The 26,250-nt window shown below is 48.4% G+C and overlaps 1 protein-coding gene across 4 annotated transcripts in view; it reads right to left on the bottom strand.

Moving 5' to 3' along the window:
• AP2B1 (adaptor related protein complex 2 subunit beta 1) overlaps nucleotides 1-26,250 on the bottom strand; it is a 77,004-nt gene that overhangs the window by 11,517 nt on the left and 39,237 nt on the right. For 3 of the 4 annotated variants that reach the window (XM_068656023.1, XM_068656020.1, XM_068656022.1), the window contains exons 13-18: nucleotides 25,370-25,629; nucleotides 21,229-21,421; nucleotides 12,519-12,560; nucleotides 10,558-10,704; nucleotides 9,147-9,292; nucleotides 6,411-6,540 (exon numbers count right to left, since the gene is read on the bottom strand). In XM_068656023.1, the coding sequence (XP_068512124.1) occupies nucleotides 6,411-6,540; nucleotides 9,147-9,292; nucleotides 10,558-10,704; nucleotides 12,519-12,560; nucleotides 21,229-21,421; nucleotides 25,370-25,629 (918 nt within the window). The remainder of the gene's footprint in view (nucleotides 1-6,410; nucleotides 6,541-9,146; nucleotides 9,293-10,557; nucleotides 10,705-12,518; nucleotides 12,561-21,228; nucleotides 21,422-25,369; nucleotides 25,630-26,250) is intronic. The other variant, XM_068656021.1, reaches the window with a different exon arrangement.

The raw sequence follows: 26,250 nt of genomic DNA, 5'->3' as shown, positions 1-26,250 counted from the left end.
TGGTGCAACCCAGAAAAAAAATACTGAACTGGCCCTCAGCAGGGAGCTGCCTCACGCTTCCATCGCTGCCGTCATATTTGGGAGCTGGAGCACCTGATGTTCGAGCTAGAGGCTCCAGGACCCAAGAGGGGTAAAAGCAGCTTGGTGGCTGGGCCGAAGTGATTCACCTCTGCAAAATGTGACTAAAAAATGCTGGGTGAGCAGCCAAAAATGCACCTCTGAGTCTGGGAGGGGAGCCTGGCAAAGGACAGCAGCGTGGCCGTTCGAGATGCTCTGCTGGGACACAACAGACATGGAGATAAGCCAGAAGAGTGAAAATTGAAGCTAAACATCTGGGAAAATTTGATAGCGAGCGTTATTAAGCAGCACAAAATTCTCCTGATGAAGAGAGAAGCTCCAGTGTGCCTGAAGTATTTAAAACGAGCCTTGACAACGCTGGCAGTAAGAGGTACTGTAGCAAAACAACAAAGCAGAGCAGGGTCTATGCTGCGTGACCCAAGATCTCTCCCAAATCTGATTTAGTGATTAATTGCCTTGCCTTAGAACAACAGGGATTACTTAGCTTTTGGAGCTAATTGTTGTTGCCATACAGCAGAGGATCCTTCCAAGAGGGGCTGGGAAGCAGTGCCTTCTCTCCAGTCACGGTTCTAGAGGCTCGCACCAAATTAATATGCTAACCCTGTCCCTGCAGTTCCAAAAATGCTATAAAAAGGTATCTGCTGACCTGCTTCTCAACTCTGCAGAAACATACTGAGTAAGCTGCTTTGGCTGTGCTCTGGAGAGCTACACAATTAAGATGCTCTGAAGTGTAATTTCTTCCCAGCAAAGCACAGCAAGCCACACATCAGCCTTCCCCCCCAAACCGCATCGCCGGATTGAGCAACGACATCCCATGTCGCCTCGCAGGCATCTGTAACGATGCAGGAATCAGCTGTTATAAATAATTTTCGCAAGCAGGAAAGGAAAACGATGCAGCCTCCCAAAACCTATAGCGCTGGGACAAGATGGGCAAGCTCTCCAAGACAGCTTCCAGCACGAAACACCACGCACTTCTCAGAGCAGCCAGGCACGCACCGCGGTCCCCAGATGAGGTCCAGGCACAGCAACCTGCAGACACGTGGGCAGGGGAACACAGACCAAGAAGTGGCTAAGAGGCTCTGCCGGCTGCTAACAGCTGTCCAGGGGCATACCTCACTCAGCCCCAGGAGCATCCAGTGCCACTTGACGGGCTGCAAAAGCAACCTCAGGCAGAAAGCAGATCCAGAGCAGAGCCTGTGAGAAACCGAGCAGCTAACAGCAGCCACGTGCCAAAAAAAAAAAATCAGTGCTCCTTAGGTGAGAGCACAGGCCTAAGACAATCAATGACATTTGAAGTGGTATCAGTAGCTGAGAAGTCTCTCCAGGTTTGACATGCTTGAAAGGAACCTCCACTCGCGTTCAATAAATTCTCCGGTCCAGGCTAACTTTGCCTGGGGCTTCGCAGCTTTAACCTGTCGACCCGCACTTGAACTATTAAATCTTTAACAAGAGCTCCAGCCTCAGACATTTGAGAGTTTAAACAGAAGCGTTTTGAATCAGAATGGCTTTCCATCTGCAATCTTTTTGAAAGGAGAAAAAAATTACTACCTTGCGAATTTAGTCAAGCAGCCTACAAAGCTTCTGAGGGATAGAAGTCAAAAGGTGCCAGATTTTCATGTGATGCTTCGCTGCTGAAAAGGTCTGAAAACACTAGAAATTGGCACAGGGCTCCCAATTACTTACATCTTGTTTGTGACCATCTGACTAGAGGAAGCAGTACTCGCAGAAGTAATCTATGGAATATATTTGCTCACCTTGCAGCATGATCCCCCTACCCTTCTGGCATCCTTCCTTGTAGTGCTACGCTCAGTATGGTATTTTGGGGAAGAGATACCTCATAAGAACAACGCTAAGTTATTTTCTTCAATAGCATGGGTTTCTGACGCTTTAAATCCCAGACTTGAGCGTAAGAACCAACTTTCAAAGTCAAGTCTGAAAGCAACACAGATGCTTCCCATCAGCAGCAAGTACACAACATACCCACTTGGAATCCCATTAGCACCTACACTAAATTAAGGATTTACTTCGAGTTTGGTTTTGCTTTAGAGCCTGGTAACAGCCAAACTGTTAAAGTGAGAACTCTGCTCTGCAGAGTCTTATTTTTATTTTTATTTTTTTTTTTTACCTCTGCCAGCACAAGGTCATGGTCTATTCTGTGACAGTCTGCTGCTCTGGCTGTCAGATGCCTCCAGGGAGTGCTCACTGTTTCGCTTCATTCTCTTTGACAGGTCGGCTTCTCAGGATCTATAGGCGCCTGACAGGCGCTGCCAGCCTCATGCTGTACCTACAGGCACGAGTCCCGAGCCCGGGCAGTGGAGCTGTGCGTGCAGGGCCAGGCTGGGTGCTGCACCCTTGGCCGGCTGCAGGCACATCGCTTACGTCAATGGTCAGAACAGCGAGTTACTGGGGGAGGGCTGCACGCTCACATTCGCCTGGCTGGATTGAGAAATTCAAAACACACATTTGGTAAAACGTGCTGCACCGTGTGCCAGACCTGTCCTCATTCAGCAACCAACAGCTTCACACAGCTGAGCTAGGAGCCGGCCGCAGATGTCGAGCCATGATGTGAGTGTTGCTTCGGAGAGCCTGCTGGGGTTTCTCCTCTACGCTGGAATAAAACTCTCGTTTGTAAAGGCTGTTGAAAAAAAAAATAATCCAGGTAACAAACCCAAAAAACCACCTTCCACTTTTAACTACCCAAGGCTGTTGATGGTTGGTCCAGTGAGCTTGACACAGCTCACACAGGCCGGTACCGTGCCATTTATCGAGCGGGCTCCAAAGGCAATGACATCTGCCTGGACTCGCTGCTCATGCCAGTTCTCAGCCTTGTTTTCGTGGAGAGGTGATACCGTGAAATCTGTTGCCAAGTGCTGAGGGCTCTGCATTTGTGACCCAGGATGCATTAACATTTCTCCTGAACAAGAGCTCCGACAGCTCTGCACTGCCAGTGAGAAACCGCGGCGGGGAGGAGCACGGGTGAGGAGTTAGAGCAGAGCTGAGCCTGGAAGGGTAGGTACGATCTGGTGTGTTAGCCTGGCTGATCTTTTCTCATTGAGAAAAGTTGTACCTTCATCTGCCTTTACGGAAACAACGTTTTGCCAAACTGGAAGAAATACAAACGTTCTGCACCTCACACTGCTTCGCAGCAAGGGAGAAGTCTCTATTTCCAAGTGTCACTTTCCAGGAAGAAATGCAGCTGGCAGATCATCCCTTTCTGTGCTTGCCAGTCCAGTCCAAAACATTTTATGGGCGTTGTGGAAAACTGAAGCTGTGCTTCTTTCAGCTGTGTGTTTAGTAGCTGCAACTACCAGCCCTGGTAGCTGACAGCAGGTAACACCGGGGAAGGCAACGCGCTGATTGTCAATTTTGAATGTTTATCCCCAGAGAACAGCAATGCTCCAGGCTCAGCCTCTCTACAGCTCCGGGAGTCCCCGCAGCTTGTTTTTGATTGTATCGACTCCTGCAAGTAGTTACCATCTCACAAAAGAGATTATCAGCCTTGTGACATGACAGCCAGGCTTGGTTCAGAAACTCAGCAGGCTGGCTCCACTTCACCCTTTCCCACGGTTATGGGAGCAATTTTTGTGTACGCAGATGAACAAACAGTATTCTGATTTCATAGCATTTCGCAGCCCTTGAAAGGCCATTTATTAGGAACAACGGTAGCATAGGAGGGCTCTAATTCCAGGCATTTTCTTATTCCAAATTTTGCCTCAAGACCAAGAACCATCCGGAAAGAATTACAGCTCCTCACCAATGCAAAATCCAATTTCAGAACCCATTTTCCTCTTTGAGAATTCAGCCCTACAGTGCTGTGCCCAGTCCAACTTTGGCCTTATCCTTTGAATAAATCATTGCTTGACTGGGTGTCGAACCTGAATCTCAACGGGTCAAGAAAATTAGCATCGCTGTGTTGGGATGGGAGGGAGCAGTCTGCTCTTCGTTAGCACAGGATGCAAGACAACTGGCATCAGATGACTGTTTAGTTGGGAACCGTAGTTATATTTTACCTACGTAAACTCCTGAAAATATTTCAGCTTTCATCTTCTTGTAAAAAGGGCTTTTTGTTAACTTGTCAAATATTTTAGTACCTTCCCATAATTACAAGTGTTAAGATTAAGCCAGCTGTACCGGGTGAAAGATTAGAAATGGTAATAAAAATAACCTGAACAAGACTTGAGTTCATTACTTCCGAAATAGTTGCCTAAGGAATGTACAACTAGCCTTTGAAGTTCTTAATTAACATGACAAAAAGTTGAAAGCTATCCGTTTGGTTACTTGAGGACTTATTTTTCTTGTTGCTAAAACAGAAAAGGCCCTGCCGGAATAGGAGATGAACAGGAGGTCCTCAGGTTCAAACCAGCCCTGAATCTACTTCAACGTTCCCCAGCTCAGAAAAAACTGCATTAAGCAAATTCAGCTTGATGAGTGTTTTGGTTCTTCAATGAATACAGGGACATTTGTATTCTCTACTCCTATATTGTGCTATAAATTGTTCCCTAAGTAGGTCACCAAAATGATTTCTGAATGTTTCGAGACAGATCATTTTTACATGAACTCACAAAACAAACCCAGAGCCTTGGCTGTCAGGGCAATGACAGATCTCCATCAAACCCACTGCTGTCAGGAAAGTAAGGGGAGTGCTCTTTTTAACTTGGCATCTGCTATCATGATTCAACTCTTTGCAGAGAAATATACTATTACTCCATATGGCAGCTTCCCTAATTGTAAAAGGGCAGCCAACTTCTATGGCAATGAGAGCGCTAGCAAATTAGCAGCTAAGTCTGGCACTAATGAATGCTCTGCTGTCTCAATATAAGGTAGCTGGAGGTTTCCTCGCATGTTTTCTCTTCGCTTTGTTCTAGCAGAAGAAGCTACAAGAAACTGCGTTCTGATTCCTTTAGAGATTTAATAACCCAAATACTTCGCTTCCTTCCTGATCAAAGGAAGCAGCAACTTGAGAATGCCTCGTTGAGAGGGTCTCTTGTGTTATGGAGGCACATCACGTCATCTAGATGACTTCTGCTCCCTTCAGAGCAAGTGGTGGAGTTCACACCAGCTGACCCAGAGGCAGTGATGCAACACGTCCTCGTGACATGGATGCAAAGGGAATCCAGACTTTCTACAAGGCAGAAGAGCCCAGTGGAAGGAAGCACATGTAATTCCCTCCCTGTCCGCATGCTCCCCCAGTCGCATGACTGAGCTCAGAGTTGAGTGTAGGACTGCTCGTTTGAGCGCCAGAGAAGCTATTTCAAGCTGTTTGCCCAAAGACTCATCAATAAGTCATAAGCCCCAGAATGGAAGTCAAGAGTAGGGGAAAAAAACAGTTGCTCAGGCAGAATAAATAGTAACTTTCATTGCACTCTCAATCTAAAAAGAGAATGAGCTGCTTCAAAATATTCCCCTCTATGGACTGCTACGTTACAGGAACCCAGCCTAGTTCCCTTCTCCTGGAGGCATGAGGCAAGCGAGATGTGCTGCAGTGCACGTTGCTGGGAAAAGCATCTTGGAGGGCCCAGCTACACAGAGCAGGGACAGTCACGGAGCCCAGGACAGCTGCAGGTGATAGCAATGGGGACAGGATCCTTCCAGGTGAGGACCACAGCCCTTGAGGCATGCCAGTACTGATGCAGACAGCCCCAGGTCCAAAGAGGGGGAATAACTCCCTGCTCTGTCTTGCCTGCAGCAGCCCCACCTGACAATAAGCCTGTTTTATGGAATGCTGTCCCCGGTGTGCACACAACAGCCTCGTTATTGAGACATTCACTGCTTATGTCACTTCTGCCCTGCCTTTCATAGGACACATCTTGTTTGCTTTGGCTTCATCTATCTGGAGGCAAGGACGTGTCGATGCCTTTGCAGAGCACCTGGCAGTGAAGAGCACTAGAGAAATACTGATCACACGGCAGTTTCCATCCTTCCTGCAACTCCTTTAATTGCCTCAATCCTTGCTGGTATTTCTCGCTGCCTGCTCCACCACAGGGACGTGCTCGCTCTGTTCACACCAGCTCCAGTTCTTAAGCCCAACCAAACCTCATAACGTGTTAACACAAATGTGTTGCTGGAGCAGACAGAGACCTTACACAGATATAAACACTGGCTTTGAAGTATTTGAAAAGGCGAGTAACAAAATTCAAGGAATCTGCTTCAGAGGAAGGAACAGGAAGAAGTTTTGGCCAGACTCACAGCCCACATCTGTGTAACCTTCTGGCTTTGCCTGGTTACCCTATACACATGGGATTTTGTTATTAGAGTCTTACCACATTGTGTTGGGATAAACAAACCAGACTGAGCAGCTGATCTTCCCCCAGCCCAGGAGGGGCAATTCTTACCTGGAGGTTGTTCAGAGGCTCCATTTTCATGACTGGTCCCAGGGTATTGAGGGGCAGGGAGACATCAATGCTTTGGTTTGGCATCAGAGGTGTGTGAATGGCCAACGGGGTGCTTGGGATGACTCCAAAGCTGGGCAAGAGAAAAGCAGAGGTGATGACAGCAGTACTGCATTTCTGGGAGCCCCAGCCTGACTCTATGGGAAACCAAAGCCAGAGATGCTGTCCCAACACCTCTACACCTTTTTGCCAAGCACGAGCTGGCTCACCTGCCCTCTCCTGAGCTGCCCCTGCTGTTACTCCAGGAAAAGGAACACAGCTGGCTGCACCATGGCAGATGCTCAAAGCAGGACAAAGCAGAGAAAAGTGAACCAGGACGGTCTCCCTGACAGTGTGCACATCCTGCTCAGGGGATCAGCATCTGGGAACAGTTCAATCAGCTGCATGACAACAGACTGTGTGCTGAGCAGCAGCCTGCACAGCAAGGAGCGGCATCTGAATTTAGGAGAACGAGGAGGCACGCTCAGGCCTCTGGGCTCACTCTTAAGAGAGCTGCAGAGCACTAGGAGTGGAGTACATCACACACCGTGTGGCTGTTTATTATTGGAGCTATGGAAGAAGGAACTGAAGCTGCTACAGAAACAAATACATAAGCAAGGAGGAATATGTGGTTTGTAACAGAGCACTGCAGAACAAATAAATCAATGAGCCGGCTGTCTGGTCCCCAGTGGCAGTGCCTGGACTTAATCCTGGCTTTATTGCTTAGTTTGAGTCTTCTTCAGCTGGGGACACACACCACAGCAAAGCAAATGTTTGCTTGCCTCTTCAGTCCAAGTGGCACTTAATTCCACAGGCACCTCTGCTTAATGTAGAGAAGAGGTAAAGTAGCTAACATCTAGCTTAACACTTCTGTACAATGTCAGGGCTTCTTTTCAAAAGCACGTGGAAGTGCAGATGCATGAGATACTTTGGGTGCCTACTTCTGATCGTGTTTCTCTTTAGCAGCACTCACATTAACTCAGAGGTGAGAGAGCACTTATAGGAACAAAGACGGATAGGTGTGGATTTTTATTTCAGGCACTGAAAACTGATTGTGTCTTAGCACAAAGCCAGCTGCACGTGTACTGGTTGTGTCACTCTTTCTGAAACCAGCAGATGCACCATTCTTGGTTCTCCTGTTTTCAGCTCTTTGGAGCTGAAAAGAGAACACTGTCAGCAAGGGCCTAGCCATGTGATTTGCTTTCTGCAGCTGTTTCACCTTGGGGGACAAAAGCCCTGGTGTTTTTCCTCATTCTCCGAGGGGAAAGAAAGTTGTATTTTCCTAAGTGGCCTTGATATTATGGCACACTAGAGCTCTAGTTTTTTTTTTTCCCCCCACATGCTTTATCCCAAGACTGCAGTGAAGGTGATTAGTAGCATCAGGAACAGAAACTTGCCAACCACAAGCCTTAACGTTTAAACCCAGAGCCAGCCCACCGCAGCTCTTTCCAACACAGACACAGTGGAAAATGGTGACACAAGGAAAGTATTTGTAGAAGAGTAAATAGTAGTAGATTATATACAAAGCATGTGCTGATATGCTGCAAAAGGAGGACCTGCTGTTTCACCGTACAGTATTTAAACTGATATCCTTGAGAAGCACCATGTAGGTGTGGTTAGAACACAGCTTGATGTATGGGGAAAAAATCAAACACAAAATGCCTTTTTTTCCCCAGTCCAATTTGCATGAAACATTTGCATATAGCAGCTTAACAAAAACTCTCCAGAAAATATAGCAGTCCAGGGAGAACATTTACTAAGAGTTACGTAGCATAATGTCTTTTGTAAGTAAATATTATTCGTCCCAAGAAATCCCAAATTTGCAAGGCTAACAGTGATATTAAAGAGATGGTTTCAGTGGACTTTTCTTACAGAGAACCCTTTTCCTGTGAAGGGATCTTAAGAAATCAGTGAGGCACTTCAGTCACAAGATACTCCTTGCAGCCTTGATAAGAATCAGCCCAATCCTTGATGCACTGCTCACAACAATTCATGACAAAGCATGCTACGTGCTCTGTGACTGGGAAGGATACTTACGGGAAGACACTGGGGTTGCACTGCCATGTCACATCTCTTGGCTAGGATGCGTTTCTGAGAACAATTTGTATATTCTAAACACTGAAGTGGCTGTTCCTTCTGACAAAGTCATTTGGCTGCCAATTACTGGGAAAACATGTGCCGTAGGCACTTACCTTGCAACTTTTTCATTGACAAATAGCTTTATTAATGAGACCTGTACTTCCAGACAGTTTGAGGGGCAGCACAGCAATTAAGTCAGGAGGTAAAGTCATTTGGGATTAGTACTTGTGCAGCTCAAATGCTTTCCTGTTTATGCTCTCACTTTCCTTAGGGCACTTACTGGCTATAAAACCACTAACCTGCCTAACAACTCAAGAGGTGGCTTTAAAACTCTGCAGAGATGAAATGGGGAAGATGCTGCTTCAAAGCCAGGAGAATGATGGGACCATCTCCTGCCTGTTTCCTCAATGGAGGAAGGCTGCAGTACCAGGACAACTGAAGAACATCATGGATTTATCAGTTCATGTTTTCATCTCTCTCACAGAACTGTGGTGTGATGGAGAGTTCAGGCTGTATCACACATCCACGTAAAAGGTAGCAGTATCTAGCAGTGCAGACAGACTCTTGTCATAGGACCTTCAAGCTTTTTAAGATTGCAGACAAAGTCTATTGCCTTCTTACCTGTTCTTGTTGAACTGAATGGCAAAGTCGGTCATGTGCTGCAAAGCCTTGTTGGTGAAGTTCATCTCCATGTAGATGTGTCCCTGCCTGTGACTGAACGTGCCAGAGATCTCCAATCCTTTAGCTTTCACTGCAGGCAGCCAAACCTGGAACACGAGAAATCTCACTCAGCATGAGAAGTGTAGCCTGGAGACAAACAAGCACAGTTTTCCTAACAGGAAAGTCTTCAGTTAGGAAATCCTGCTACCTTGGCACATTAAGCCCACAGATGCTAAAGAAACTACAAGGAAGATACAATGTGGGGTGCTGAAAGGGTCGAGCTCACCAACAAGAAATTAGCTCGCTGCTCCTAATGCATATTTGTTCAAAGCATTCAAGTAGGAATTTAAATATATTATAACATTGGCATGCACAAGAAACACTGAAACCTTGTGTCCATCACACTAACAAGAGACTTACCGTGTCTACCAACAGAGGGGCTTCTCCAAGGATTTGTTGGGCTATTAGAGGCAGGACAGTACTAAAGTTGTACCAAATAAAACCACAGGGCAATACTATTAGCTGTTTGTATTCTGGATTCCAAAATAATATTTGTGGGGAAAAAAATCAAATTTGAGTGGTTCAGATAGAAGTACTTAGCTCAGAATTAGTGGGTTCTTTTGTCCTTGGTCTTATACAGTACATAATCAAGCAGCCACAGACCAGAAGTTTTAAGTATGCTTTGCAGTATCCTATGAAATCTAGGATCTCTGGCCAATTTTAGTTTATATGCCCACTGACGATTTAATAAGAGTACAAATTTTTGTTTATTCCCTTTGAGGCATGGAAAGCTAACCCTGTACTCCCTGTGGTTGCTCCACAGCCTGTTACCAAAATCACGCACTGGGTATCTAATGAACGCTGCAGACCTCTGTCACTAACAGAGCATTTATCTGCATTACATTGTGGAGTGCTCATCCCAAGCACGAGCTTATCTTCAGCGTCATGTTTGATTCCTTCAAATAAATGAGTCTTCCAGGAAAACTGTAGCTAAAGGTATCCTGCCCTCAGTGTCCTGGGGAAGCATGCTGAGAAAGCAGGTCTCCAAAAACACCTGTCCAATAAAATTGAAATTTGCCCAGCTGCTATATGCTATTCTTTACAGCAATATTGTACATGAAAAATGAAGGAGCTGCTAAAGAAAACTAAATCAAAAATAACAACAAAAAAAAACAAACCAGAAGGATGTTACTGTCTCCTACAAACCACTACTCTGTCCAGGAAAAATCTAGGGCAAACATAACGCAAAAGAATTGAACAAAGATGCCCCAACAGCACCTGAGACCAACAACAGAGGGGACACGTGAGCAGTTTCAGTCCCTGTAGCCCAAGGTATGGCAACATACTGAGGTTGTTCTTTTCCCTTACGTACAGACTTTGGAGCCACATATCCTCCGGGAGCCATGCCTATACCAGACGAGAGTTCGAAGAGATCGTTGAGTCCACTGCTCACCACCGCTGGGGTGGGCGAAGGGGCAAAGGTGGCTGGCACAGAAGAGGGAATGTAGGTCTGCCCCACCTGGAGGGGTTAAAAAGAAGAGGCACCGATTAGTATCTCATATGAAGAACGCTATTTATTAAATAAAGCATGAACTTGGGCAAAATCCTAAATATTTTAAAGCCGTTTGCAGCTTCCCTGCAGAATTATCAATAGTGCTAAATAATGCATTTGAATTCGAAAGCTCTTGGCAACTAATCCCTACACTCGGCTGTCACCTCAACCATGCAATAGCTTTCGCATCATTTTTATAGTTTCAGTAATCTATTCCCACCATAGAGGAATCTTTCTTCTTCATTGCTCCTTCCTAAAAAGACAGTGTGCTTTCTGGAGCTACCCTACGTAAGCCTGGGGAAAAGACAAGATGCTTCAAATCTTCCCTCAATTGTACCAGTCTTCAGGAATCTGCAAGATTTTGCATATCCAGAGATAGCAAGGGAGGCAAAACCGTATCGTGTACTCCCACCCAAAGCAAGAGCTCTGTTGCCTGGGGACAACATTTCTGCAACAAGGGCAATCCTTCCCCCTGGACTCCAGAGGACATCAAACTTGGGGCATTAAGCCTCAGGTGTCCAGCTCCTACGAGAACAGTCCCACCCAATTTATGCTTCCAAGTTGTCTTACTGTGAGCAAGAGGAATTAAGTGCTTGAGGCTAGGATTCACCAGTCAGCAGCCCAGAACAGGCAGAATGACCGAGGCAGGCAGCAGGAAATACTGGTGCTGGGGCTGAGATCTCACCACTATTCTGTGCTCGGGAACCTACCTGAGATGGGGCGTTTTACATCCAACCCTTTGGACAGGGAGCAGTGGTGGTTTTATGGAACTGGGTGGTGGGTTTATGCTGGCCCAGGGAAGCAGAAACCTGACTTTGGAGGTGTGATCTCTGCAGAGTAAACATCTGCCGTGTTCTGGAGCGTGCTGCCTGGGGGCTACAGGCAAACCGTGCCACAGGCTCTCCTCTGCCCTCATGCCGAAGTTAGACAGGAATGCAAGAGTCACAGGGAAAGGAGCAGAGAGAATGACTGCAGCCACAAGAAGTGTTTCAAGGGCCCTCCTTCCAGAACTGAGTATGCTTTTCTCATTGAATTACTGGCTACGCAGTGCTAGGAGGAGGGACTGGAGCTTTCTCCGGGAGCTTGCTTTTGACCATGGGTTGAAGGCACACTCCCTCCTGCCTGCTGCGTCTCCAAGCCATTTTGCATCATTTTCCAATGCTTTCCTGAAAGAAGCTGGTACGCTTTTGAAGCCAAGGGTGCTTTGAAGCAGCCTGAAAGTCTCCCATATCCTGGGCAAGCGCTCGAGGCACTAGGACGCTCTCAGAGCACAGGCACAGAAAAGGAAGCCAGGGACAGGCAGAGCGCAGCGCTGATTGTGCTTGGTAGGAAAGCTCAGAGCACCTCCACAGGATCCAGATTACCAGGAAAAGTTGTACGTGGCTTTTTGGGAGGAGAAAAGCTATTCAGTTCTGACAAGCCCCTGGTGACACTGGCTTTGGGTTACCAGCAGACAGGTTAGCACCTTTGGCCTTTCAGCTGCCAAAGCAGTTGCACATGGTACTGAAATGTTAATGCTGGTGCTCAAACGAAAAGCTCTGAGAGAGAAGAGCTAAGCAGAGTCAACAGCTCTGGCCCTGGCCGCTCTTAGGAGAGCCCAGGTGACAGCTTGACTCAAAGCAACATAGGTTGGGACCTTTGGGTTTTGGCTCCAGTCGTCCGTTTTCAAACCTCTCCAGGGATTTGAGCATCTTCCCGCACATAATGGGCAAGGCTGTGTTTAAAAACCCCGAGCTCTGAGCAGCTTTTTAAGGTGGGGAAAAAAACGGAATGGCACTTACTGCCGGACTTCCTCCAATGCCCCCGCCAAGGTCACTGCCAAGCTGAAAGAGAGAAGGAGAGAGAGGAGAGAAAGACCGAGTTCATTTAAGCCAAGGGTCAGAGGGCCAGGGAAGAGCTCGCTCGGGTGCACTGCCACGAGCACGTCTCCCTCACTGGCCACGTACAGGACAGACAGAAATGCAATGATGGGAAAGCACAGGGAACAGAGGGGCTTTTTTTTAGCTATTTTGTGAGCAGAGCCGTTTGGAGAAGTACCCCCTACACCTATTTGCAGAAAGGAGCCTTTTTCAGGTTAATAAAACCCCAAACCTCGCTCCCTCGTGCGCCTGTCACCTGCCCCACAGCCTGCGCAATCCGCCACGTTTCACGCATCAGTGCTTCTCCTTCAGCCCACAATGCTGGCTGCCAGCGGGCCCGAGCAGCTCTGCAAAACCCAGTGGGGTAACTGTGAAAGGGAATAAAAATAAACCTGACAGGAAGCTCGCTTCCTGAGCGCTTTAGTTTTCGAGGGAACAGCTCTGAAGGACGGCAAAACCACAAGGCGCTGCGCCGCGCTGCCACGCTGCTCCTTCTCAATGAGCAGGAACAAAGGGAAGGGAAGGTAGCTGCTCTCACCGATGCCCATTTCGATGATTTTTTTTTTTCCCTTTGAAGACCGCTGCCCCTCCCTTGGAGAAGGCAAAAGCAGCTTCCTAACCTAATGGGCCACTCGAATAGTGGAGACCTGGCAGCGCACTGGGTGTTTCGGTAATGGTCTCTGCCGAGCTACAGACACATCTGGAGGTAACTGGAATAGCTGCTGCACCCACCCATACACCCTCCATGAACACCATAACCTCCCCAGAGCCCATCTCCCAGGGCATCCTGCAGCTGTTCTACCAGGAACTCTCTTTGTGAAGCACCTGAACCACTTTCTCAGTGACACAGCCCATTTTTAAACATCCGCACCGTTCCACGCACTCAAGAGATTTCAGTGCTCAGGGCAGACACCAAACCTGGCTACAAGAGCTGCTGGCAGGTACAACATCACTCCCGTGAATATTTATAAGGCACTCGACAGGTGACTGAGAGCCAGGAGAGCAAGCACAGACCCGCAGCAGTTGCTCACTACAGAGACGTCTCCAGGGCTGTGTCCTAGGCTCTTGCTCAGAAGACCGCCGTGCTCTTTGCCTAGCGCGGCTTTTTGTCACGTTCAGACATGGATCATGCCCTGATGACAGGTGTGTAGGAAGAAGTGAGATCGTTTTTTTTTCCCTTTCCCCCTCTGAATCTCAGTTTATCCCTACCTGAGGTCCTGGGGAATTTTATAGGGGGTCCCTCACCATCTGCAACAGCCGCCTCTCCGCACACAGCCCCAGCCCCTCGCTGCCTGTGGACAGTGCACGAGTCCAGTTTTTCTTTACTTACTCAGATGAGAGAGAATAGAGCGATTGCAAAGTCAAAAGAAGGATCAATCGGACCAGAGAAAGCCAGCCAGAAGATTCAAATCCAATTAATACCGAGCCTATAAAATAGCACTGATTACACCGTCAGGTCTCTGACTGAGACCGCCTGGCAGAGCACAGTTCTGTTCTACAGACTGCTCTTCAGCCAAGATGTTTTTAGATGAATAGATCAGATCATTTACACCTTGTTACTGGCTCACTAAGGAGTAATAAATGCACCTATTACACCTCATCTCTATTCACAGTCTTGCACACAGATGAACTTCACACTTTCTGCTGACAGGCAGTGAAGTCCAGAGGAAAAAAAAACCTGTAAATAATCCAGTTCATTTCCAGATGACTGTATGCACGGAGGATTTCTGGTACTGTTGTTTGAGGCAGGAGGAAGACTGGTTTATCAAGCAGCAAGCATTTTACAAAGGGTATTATGGAAATGAGGGAATAATTCTGCATAATCGAGCCAGATGTTAACTGTGCTACCATTTCCTACTACACCCTCACAAGAGGCTGCAGGTTAGGAATCCAGCCTTGAACAAACCTCTACACTGGTATCTCCGTGTGCTCGCTGCGAGCAAGGGGAGGAGGGACCTCTGGGGTTCCTCAAGCTGTCTATCTTCTATTTTCCCTGGCTGTCAGGCCCTGGGGTAAGAGTAGAATCTGGATTTGTTGCTTGCCCTGAGTCGAGTCTCCAGCTCTCACCCCTTACAAGGAGAAGGAAAAACTCATTGGCTCGGAGAATTTATCACGAGCTCCTTACATCCCTAGATCACACCCAGCATCTTTGCTTCGTGGTAAGAAGAGCTCTTGGCAATGCCAGGATCTGACCTGCTGCTGCTGCAGCCCAGCTCTGCTCCTCAGGGGTCTGCCACCCTCGTGGCTCTTGTGCTCGGGACCGAGCGCTGCCGGTGGGTGATGCTGATGCACAGCGAGCTCCAAGGGATGGGCAGCTTCAGCACGTCCCTGCGGGCAGAGCTGGCTCTGCCTGGGCAGTGAAAGAAGTGACACCATGTCTACATAGAGATTTAAAGGAGGAAAATAACAAATACAGCATGTTCCACACCAAGTCTGGGGTGTGCTGCCCATCACAGCAGCACACAAGCCTCTTGCCCCATTTTTCTTGCCTGTCACCCTCCCGCAGCACCTGGTTCAGAAACTACAGGCCCCGAGCACCCAGTCCACCCGAGACACCTCAGAGGCAACTTTCCTCCAGCCTCCAGAGGCGAAGAGATGGTAGCAGCAACGCGAGTACGAGGGAAGGAGGAAGACAGAGGGGACAGGAACCAATTACCCACTGAGCATCTTCTCCCATCTGTAGTGAGAGGCAGAAGGGAAGAAGCAGATCTTAGTCAGGCGTGAGGCGATGCTGAACCAATTCCCAAGGGCTCTGCTTAACCGTTTCCATTCATCTGGCGGCCGGGCAGCCGCTCCCGAGGGAGGGAGGCTGTGATCCTGCCTGCCCCGAGAGCAGATTGCCACGGGGACAGGACCAGTGCTGCTGTGAGCCCTGCCAGGCTGAGCGCTCGCAGTGATGCGGGGCGATGAAGGGCTGGGCTCCAGCTCGGGATGCTCCAGAGCCGATGGGCAGCTTGGGGTTGGGAGCTTGCAGCACCACAAAACCCCAATCCTGAGCCCAAAGCTGGCAGGCTCGCCTCTTGGTAAAGAGCACAAAGCCTCTGTCTGAGGTGATAAGCAGGGGATGAGCACGGAGCCCCGGCCACCCGACACAAAGCCCTTCTGCAGGGCATTTTTCGTCCCACCAAAACCACCCTGCTACGACAGTGCTCGAGCGGCCACGTGGATTTGCAGTGATCCTGACTTATGAACTCCAGCACTGCTGCAGTTACTGCACCAGCAGGGTTTATTTGCATTTTAACAGTAGCTTTGTAATGAAGTGACTCTGCCGGAGTGTTCATGTGATCCGGAGGGGCTACGATCACTTCTGCAACATGACGTGAGATATTTGGAGCTTCAAGAAATAACGGGAAGGAGGAGCCAGGGACTGACACTGCAAGCACCATGGCTCAGCGACCAGGTTGCCTTGCATCTACAGCACAGCCAGAGCTTTCTGAGCAGCCACGCATGTCACGGAGCGAGAAATCACAGGTGGAAAGGAGACATTTGCTGCCTCCCCCCTCCCTTGCTCCCCAAACCAAGAGTTAAGCTCAAGGAGCTGGCTGAGGGCATGCACTCAGGAACATCACAGAGAGGCACACAGGGCACTTACTGAACAAAGATCAGGTGCAGGGGCTGAGCGGAGCTGAGAGCAGAGCTGCTAGCAAGACACTTGATCTGGGCTAATCCTGCTCAAGACATCTTCTTAACTGCAGGCCTGACCTCCTGGGGGGCTGCAGGTATCTTGTTGCAGACTCAGCTGTGGCTCTCACACAGACATTTTCAGTACCTTCCTTGCCTTCTCTTGTCTGTTTTTGGGCCGCCAAGGCAGGCTCGCAGAGCAGGACCGCTGCCCAGACCAAGGACAGTTCTGCCAAAGGTGGTGGAGGACAGGTCACACTGCTGGTGCCGCAGCCACCTGCTCCAGGAGCACTTGCTGCTAATGCTTTGCCTCGCTGAATGATTTCCATCAGCAAATGAAATTAAGCACTAACCATTTTGTTTTTCTGAAGTGTAAAAAAGCAACTCCCCAAAGCCCTAGCAGTCCTACGACGGTAACAGCCTGAATAGCCTTTAATAAGACATGAATGAGCGACCCACCAGAAGAGCTCCTTTCCCATATCAGCACTGCTCCAGCAACGGCCATGTGCCCTTTGTCAGAAATCCTAACAGATGTCCTTTGTAGCTCATCAAACCAGAACAGCCTGGATGAAAGGAGACGCTCAGATCATTGTGGGAGGCTGGAGGAGAGCCCTGGGGAAGCATCACATCCGCTGCATAAATGGATTTTAGGCCTGAGCTACCATAGCCACGCTCACGCTGTAGTTCCAGGAAAAGGGAAATGAAGCAACTTTCTTAGGATTATACACGGCAAGCCACTTGCAGAGCCAGCAGAAGAATTTGGCACCCAGGGCAGACTGGGGGCTGCTGTTGGGCTTCCACAGCCAAGTGAGGCTCCCTGCTCTGAGCAGGTGAAATAACTTAGCAGCATGTTTTCAGAATAAAACACTGCTGAGGCCCTAATCAACCTGAACGAGCCAGGTCATCGTTCACTGAGGCCAAGCTTTGGCCTCTCCACTTGAAAGAGGTTGGACTGGGAAGGATCACACCAGCAGCCTCTGCTCCCCAGCTGCTGGGATCAGCAGGCACTCGGGACTGGAGGAGCAAGGATTTATTTCTCGCTGCCAAACCTGGAGCCCAGGATGTCTTGCAGGAGAGGGAGAGGTGGTGCTCAGCTCCTAGCCCCAAATCACACTTCAGGACTAGCAGCCCTGAATCGTGCAGGGGAGACAGCTGAGGTCAGACCTCCAACATCCAACCTGGTTACATGGAGGGCAGCAGCTCCAGCAGAACAGCCCGCGGCGATCACGGCAGCGCAGGTATTGCAAACCCTGGGGCTATCACAGCGTGGATATCCAGTGTTTATCAAACAGCCTTACAATTTGGGACATAAATCAATCTCACGAGCTGCCAGCCCTGAATCAATAATACTCTTGTAGATGAGTGGGTAGAGTATTAAATAAAATCCTTACATAACAGACAATCCAAGCCCGTCCATTCCTACAGATTTACTGCTCTGCCTCTGAGTTTGGAGCCAGCCCCTTTGGCTCCCTGCCACGGCGCCCAGCTCCCGTTGAACGCTTGGCTCACGGCGAGCCACGCGGTGTGCCGGGCAGCAGAGCTCTCGTGCCCTGGGATTTTCAGAGCAAATGAGCACACAAAAGGGTTTAAAAGACAGAACGACCCTGGCTTATTACAGTGCTCTTTGTAGGACTGCATCAGGAGTAAACGAGGAGCTGGAGAGCTGCCTGTAGGCGGCACGGAGTGTAACCGCTGGGATGCTGCTGCAAGGGGAGAGCACCAAAGGCCAGCTCTCAGCATCCTGCAACTTGCTGTCCGAGCAAATTTTGCTTCTCCCACATTAGTGGCTGCTATCACCGAGTAACACTTCAGAGCTGCAGATCTCAAGCTTGGTAACCGTGACCTTGGTCAGCATTTTACAGAAAAGTAAGCAGAAGCGAGGAGGAGAAGAGCTGTGTGGGGTTGAGAGGGGCACACTGCGGAGCATACTCAGTTCTGGCAAAGCAGATCTTGTTCTTGTACTAAAGCCCTTTTTAAAAAAAAAATAAATTATTAACACATGCTCAGCATCTGTGCACGCACGGTATGCATGTTACGTTTAATACCAATTACAGGACTCGCTATGGAGATAAAATATGGGTTATTCCCTAAAGAAATTAACCTCTCAAGCAGCTGGAGTCTCACTGGCCATAGGAATAAGAACCTAACAATACCGAGGAAAATTCAAGCAAACAATGTTAATCTGGTGTTCATCCAGTTTTCCAGCATGCTGTCTCCTTTCAAATGCCTGCAAGAAAACAACACTACAGCTTAAGAAACAAATGATGCATGGCATCTGCCATGGAAGTTAACACTTCTGTTATCTTCTCAGGTTAGTCCTGTCGGGACTTTGGCTGCAAGAGCACCCTTCTGCAGACAGACACCCTCTCCCCAAAAAGAAGGCACTACCAAATCTACAAGACCTTCAACGAGCAACCTGATCGAGTGGGAGGTGTCCCTGCCCCTGGCAGGGGCTTGGAACGAGATGATCTTTGAGGTCCCTTCCAACCCAAGCCATTCTGTGGAGCATCCAAAGGGCTCAACCCGTGACACTGAGTGGCTGTGATGCGCTGGCTGAGAGCCTGCCAGCAGCCTCTTCCAGACCTTCAGCTGCCTTTGCGACACTGGCAGTACCGACACCACCTCCCCGTGGCAGGAGCAGCCCGTGATTTCATACATCACCTCGAGCACGTCCCAAACCATTTGCTTCCTCTGCAGCAGAGAGGCTGAAGTTGGTTTCCAAGCAGCAGCGTGCAAAATGGAAGCAGGGCGTGAGACTGCTCTGCTCTGACAGGTCACCCGAGGTACGGCCCCACTCGGGCTATGCAGAGATGGTGCCAGAGCCATAATGCAGAAAATCTGCTGCATTTGAATACCTTGTGTTCCAGAAGGGATCTGCTTGTGATGAGCAGAAAACCAAGACTGACAGCAGGGGTGAGAGAAACTCCTTCACTGGGAGTCGTAAAAAGGACCGCGGGCAAAATCCTGTTGGAAACACTCGGGGCTGCCTGAGATCAGCCCCCTCCCATGTTCCAGGACCCTTCTTCAGACCCCTAAAGTCAGGCAGAGGCGTACCTGCATCCTGAGCCTCTCTTCTTGGCCCTGCACAACCCTGCCTAAGACCCAAGCGCCGATCCCCTTGGCTGGCCAAGCAGCGCAGAGACGCTGCCGAGCAATTTAGTTAATTCCAGCTCAGGGTAACTCAGCTGGGCTCTTTTTAAACACATGTCCACAGCAATAAACAAAGGCAGATCTCACTCACTTGCACACAGACCAGGCTCATTAGGGAATGAAAAGCCAGAGAAACACAGAGCTTTACCAGGCCAAAATTCGCCTGTACATGTGAGGGATAAGGAGAAGACGGGACATTTGAGCCAAGAGAGCTCCAGCAGAAAGCATTCTGAGGAAAACCATCATTCAGGGTTTTGTTTAGTGCTCTCTCCATCTAAATAACGCAGCTGAGACAGCGCCCGCTGGCACTCACAGCCCCAGGCACCACTGTCCAGAAACAGTCCCTTGGTTAGACACCACCCCACAGCCCATCCATTTATTTAAGGCTCAAAAAAAATACGAAGTAAAAGCCTGCTGTCACATCAACTAACAGCTCTCCTGCCCAAGTGGGTCACTGAATTAAGCCCATTCATGCCAACTGGAATATTTTCCCCCAACTAAGCTCTAGTCCTTCTGCTGTGTCCGTTTATTTGCCTGTGATACTAACAAGGAACAGAGGGCTACAAGAGGTGGAAGGAGGGCTGCGAGGAGGCTGGGAGACAGCACGAACAGAGAAATTTAACTCCTGGTCATCTTGAATCGCTGCTTAGTTACAGCTCTTGCAATGCAGAGCAAAGGCTGCCAAGGTCACTGCCCTGCGCTGTGCATTCCCAGCAACATGGGCTGAAACCTGCCCTCGTCCCCTATCCCTGGGAGGAGAGCAGATTCCCCAGCTGCCATCTGACCCCCAGCTGGCACAGACTGACCTCCACGAACACCAGTATGGGTTAGCCTGTTTCCAGTTCATTAGCTCATGGAACACCAGAGCTGGAGAGGTGTTTAATGTCTGCTTGAATAAGACTGTGGCAGCTTAAGAAAATATCTTTGGCAAACAGGAATCCGGTGCAGTGGGGTTCCTACAGCTGCTCCTGCTTCTCAGAACTGAAGTACACCTGAACAGGCACACAGACAACTCTGCCCAGCTCCTTAGAAGCCAAACCTCACACCAAAGTGAACCAAACCCACTGCAGACCTGCAACCCACGCAGCTGTGCTCACCGGGGTGGTCTTATTGGGGTTACACGGTGCCAATCCAGCCAGCCTGCTTCTTATCCCACTGCTGAGCCACGAGGCTGAGCACACCCCGGGGCTGGCAGTGCCCACTTCTCCCTGCCTGGCTGCCACCAGTGTCAGGCCACAGCTCCTCTCACTGCAGCTCCTCCTCAGCTCTCACCCCAGAGCAGATGCAACGTGTGATTATTCATACTCGGGGCCTGACCCTTGTGGGCCCTGAATGCCCCCCCTGTGGCTGCTTCAGCAAGGGGAGGGCTGTGCAGAGCGCTTCCCTCTCGACCTAACTGCAATTAAGACATCACCGATACTAAACCACGACACACTCGGGAGAATATATAAACGGGGTGACCCAGGGCTGCGGCCTGCAGCCCTGAGCTTTGCATTGAAATTCAACAGGGGTGGGAAGGGGGTGGAACAAACGCCCTCCTGAATGGGAGTCAGAATTAATTACAAAACAGTGAGGCATTTTACATCTTTAAAACAACTTTTTTTTTTTTTTCCTACAGGCAGAAAAAGCATGAAAACAAACATGCCCGCTACCACGGAGATCCTACTGCATGCAGCACCATTCATTTTACAGCAGGAAAACCTGCTGAAAATTGGTGCTGCTTAAATCCTGTTGGAGTTTGAGGTGTCAGCACTGGGGAGCTTAAGGATCCGAGCATCACAAGCACACGGGAAGGCTCTGCAGACGTGAGCACGGCTCCAATTATTTCACATCAGCTGGAGGTAAAGAGCTCGCTGCTTACCAGGCTGTCCAGCCCTCCTCCCAGGAGGTCCACGGCGCCCATCTGCATGGAGGACACTTGGGGAACGTTGACGGGGGGTCCCAGGTCCAGGTTGAGGAGGTCTCCCAGAAGGTCGCCCTGCGACGGGATGACCTGGGGCTGCTCCAGGTTCGTGGTGGCTGTTGTGCCCACGGGGCTATCGCCTGCATCAGTGCTGCGGGTGGGAGGAACAAGAGGCAGAGAAGAGAGATGTTGGGTGCCTTCAGCCTCCAGCTTCGGATTGCCAGCATGGGGAAATGCAGCAAGAGGTGGCCAACAAGCAGGAGGCAGCTCAAGGATTATCCTAGCAGCTGACCTAACCATTGCCATGTGCTCTGCTCTGGCAAGTGGTCCTTCAACACATGCTTTGAGCACAGGGACCTGCCATGCTTTGTGCACGATTTGCAGGTCAGAGAAGGGAATTTTCAGGTGTGAAATCCTGCTCCCTAGCAGAATCACAGACCTCTCGCAAATCATGAGCCCTATGTGCTACACAGACGACAGCACTGAAAACAAATATTTCCCAACTCAGAAGAAGCCAAAGAAGGTGATTTTTAGCCCACGGGACCTGGAGAGCTACATGTAAACCTGAAAAAATCCCAATTTCCTGAGACCTAACACTGATATTAACCCTTAAGCCCTTGCTCTAACCAGGACAAACTCACCCGCTCCAGATCCAGATTTAACACCTTCTACTGACCTGCACCAAGGTCCACCACTTTCCTAATTAAAGACCTCAATCTAAAACTAGTATCTCCCTTCCACCAATAACATTATTTTCTCTGCATTAGTAGACTTACTAATTGCTAGTCTAGAAATGACTTTTGGAATATGTTTAAGAGTTTCTCACCATAAGCAGTCTGGCTATCTTTTATATCCATTTGCCACCAAGTTTTACGAGGGGAAAAAAAGCAGTAACACTCACTGTCACTCCTGGAGAGCTCATTACAACATATTTATTCTTTAAATCCAGACACGCGAATATTTTAGATAACTTCAAGTCTATTCTGTGTCCTGCTGCCAACAGAAACTGACAGAATTATTTCCAGCCCGTATTTCTGCGGATGCAGCCAACAGGTAATTGCATGGAAATTCCACGGGAATTAGTGTCCTGACAAGGTGTTTTAACACTGGGCTCTTTTCTAAGGATTGCAGCTGCTGGTTTTGAGTAGCCACGATCCTCTTCCTTATCCCTACTCAGCTGCTGAGGGGAAAGCTTTAGCACCACAGCGTAAGCCGCTACCAACTCGGTGCCAAGAGGGAGAGAGGCAGCATAAGGGCTGCTGAATGAATTAGTTACCAAGCAGCGACAGAAAGGATCGAAAGCTTCTTTGCATTAAAAGCTTTAGACCTCTAATAGCACTAATATTAGCTGTCCTCTCTGCTTCTGCCTTCAGCAGGGAGACTTCTGAGGATGCTGAACAGCCAGCTAAAACATTTCTGAGGAGCGAGTGGTTACCGTGATCCACTCCCACCCCCAAGCTGAGAACGGGAAAGAACAGCATGTATGAGCAGAGGCACATTACAAGCTGGTAGTGCACACACTTGGTTCGTTCCCAGTATATAATCCCTTTAACACTACACCTCTTCAACACTTACTCATCCTTCTTCTGATGGAGATAAAGCAATCCTCCAAGGTCTTGTTTAACTGCAGTTGCCCCAAAGCCCAGCAAGAAATGAGGAAGGGCTGAAGCTAAGTCAGTTTGTATTAAAAAATAACAAAAACCAACCAAGCCTTCTATTTGCTGTACAGAACAGAGCTTTTTAAGGAGATTTGTATATGCATCTTTGTATTTTCTTGGTAAGAAAAAAAAAGGAATTAAGACTATGAGGGTTATAAAGGGCCAGAAGACTTGATAAAGGTTTTCTTGCTTAAAGTGTTGGACAGTGGCAAGCGGTTGGGTTTCCTGTCCTACAGTGCTTTGTATGGAAACACACCTCTGCATCCACTGCAAGGGAGGGTATTCTGCCAACCACAACCACCTCCTCCTACGTCTGTACCCAGAAAAGCACCAAACAGCTAATTCTGCCCATCTACTCAAGGAAAAGCTATCTTTACTCTCTTTAGCCACATTCATTGCAGACATCCCCACACTCCCACCTCTATCTCACTGCACAATCTGAAGGAAAACCTCGGTCTGCAGTGGACAGGTCAGCCACCAGAACAGTCATCGCCAGAGTGCAGAAGTAGCAAAGATGACCCCAAACAGCTGGCTGATGTTATCTGCCGCTGGACACCCTTACACTTCTTGAAGATGACAAATTTTCCTCTACCTCTTTGTGCATCTTTTCTCACACACCCTCAGCACTAGGAAAAAGCAAACTGGTTTCTCAGCATTCAGTAAAAATCTGGCTGCACAGATTCAGGCTTGCCACAGCCTGCACCCGGGGAGCTGCTCTCTATGCTTTCAGGGCTGCAAGCAGCCACTGGGTACACTGAAGCACAGTGCAAGGAGGCCTTGGCATCAGCCTGATCAATCTGTCCTGCTAACAGGAAAGCAGAAAGTCACAATAACGGGGCCTCTTTATGGGTGATCTCGCTTTGGAGAAGCTTGGTGTGTCACTAACAACAACACGTTTTTGTTTTTTAATTTACCAAGCAGGCTAAAGCTGCATCAGCATTCAGCCCTTCAGACTTTCCCCCAGCTCTGGCTTCCTCACCTTACCACTGGTGATTAAGCCCTGAAGGCTTTGTCTTGAAGTAATGGGTAATTCAGTAGTAAGCAACACAAAGGCAACGTACAACACTGCTATAAGCAGAAAAAAAATGAGGCAAGTTGACTGCTTGGGCACTAGCTTCGAGTGTGTTGTATATACAGAAGCCAGTAGAAACATTGCTCCCTGCAGTAGCTGAATTCCTTGAGTTAATTAAACCCCTCTGTTCATTTCTGTACTGAAACAAGTGTATGGGAAGGGTTCTAACATAGGAGGCCAAATCTACCCCCAAACCCAGCTTATTTTGCTGTTGAGGCAAATCTTGAAGCTGAGCAAAGCATCCGCTGCTTTTCTTGCCTGACTGGTAGACTCGTGCTTGCTGGTCCTGGGTCAGTGCAGCCAGACTTGATTTCATAGGCAGGGAGAAAACAACTCAGCTTCTCAAAGCTAGTCATATGACAGAAATAGCTTTAGTTGCTAAGAATAGCAGAGAAGTGGCATCAGAAAATAGAAAAGAAGCAGCATCGCACACTGATTTATTGGTGCAATGGCAAAAAATAGCACTCCAAATGTCACTTTGGGAATATTATTAAAAGGTAAGCCTGGATACTTTGCCTCCTGCTGTAAAGCACACTTATATTTGTAATTAATACCATTAGCAAATAGCACTGCTTACCTGAACGAGGAACCATGGGAACAGGCTCAACAGCAGCACCACCACAGCCTGGGTGCTGCAATGCCTGCTCTTGCAGACCTAACCCACTTTCAGGACTGTGATTATGGGGAAACATTAAAGCTCCAGATAATAAGCTGAAGCATTTTTTCCCCAAAGGTTAGACAGAACAACGTCCGTCTAGGCATTTTGTTTTAAGCCTGAGCAGTTTTTAGTGACAAGACCTAGACTGCTTTTACGCTCCCCTTGCTTTACAGGCACCGAGTAAGAGAGGTAGCCTCGTTCATCCTTCCCCATTTCACATTCTAACTACAGAAGATCCCTGTTCTTGCCAGTTCCAGGAACCTGGTATTATTCTATGCAACTTAGGCTTGCAAAGCTGTCCCATCACTGAAGCAAAAAGTCTTACACAACCAAAGTGTAAGATACTTGCTTTCACTGCTCCTCCTCCTGAAGTATGCCCTTTCACCACCTACCCACCTTCTGCTTTGTTAGCCCAGCTCTCAAGCCAGAGGCCTTAGAGCTAGTGGCTTCCCCAAAAACATTAAAGTTCTTGTGTGAGGAGAAGTTATATGATACTTCCCCTGTCTATTGACCCAGGAACTCAGAAACTACACACCCAGAATTAAATCCTACAATGAATGGCTCCTTGAATGATCCACAAGCCTCTACACAATCAGCAAAAAAAAAAAAAAAAAAAAAGGAGTGTTTTAGGAGACCCATGCATCTTTAGGACTGTTTGCTAGGAAGAAACAACCAATCCTGCTCATTATCACCAGCGTTGCCCCAGCTTACCTCCCGTGGTGAATTGGCAAGTGCTTGCGGTGGATACCGTGGCTGCCCTCCACGAAAGCGTTGGGTGGCTTGTGGTACACCGAAGCCAGAGATCCAATATGACAGATCAGCTCGTCCAGCAGAGTTGGTTCAATCAGATCGGTCTCCTCAGAAATCAGGGGCTTTTCTGACAGGACCACTTCTTTGGCAGTCACTGGGTCCGTGGAAAGAAGGCGCCAGTAGATGTAGCCACGGTCCCGCAGGTCTGGGTTGTCAGAGTCCTACGACAAAGCAATGCATCAGTCACATTTCTAAATGGGATTAACTCCTAAGATCACTTAATTTTTCTAGCAGTGGTTCTAGTGGATGAAAAAAAAATAAAATAAAACAACCATCCAGTGATAGCCACCAATTTCAGAATGAAGTTATAAACTGTTGTGATGAACATCACAAAATTAAAAACAAATCCCGAAGCATTAATGCCTGGCTTCCTAACCAAAGAGTTGGCCCATCTGGTCAGGGAGCAAAAAGTCCCAGGATTTACACATCCCCCAGCTGCTCCATCCTACAAAATTATCAACTGCTTTCCAACTTCTCCTGCCACTTAAAAGAAATGAGGAGAACTCCAAGGGGCTGTGGACAGGAGAAAAGAGAGTGAATGAAAATGACAATAGCACACTAAGAATAAACATGCTATGTTCTGCATTGCAACAGAAAGATCCAGAATTCCTAGAAATATGTGACATACCAAGGGTCCATTCACTGGACAAAGAGACCCTGCAAGAGCTACAGGAGGGATCTTAATAAGGAGTGTTCTTCACAGCGAAGGAGCCCTTATTTATCCTGCACCTTAGTTGTCTAATGAAGTATGGGGAGATACTAATGGTACGTGGTAAAGACAC

This window comes from Anas acuta, chromosome 19 (genome assembly GCF_963932015.1).
Source record: "Anas acuta chromosome 19, bAnaAcu1.1, whole genome shotgun sequence".
Lineage (NCBI taxonomy): Eukaryota > Metazoa > Chordata > Aves > Anseriformes > Anatidae > Anas > Anas acuta.
Note: the sequence above shows the minus strand (reverse complement) of the source record. Positions and strands in the feature narration are given on the sequence as shown.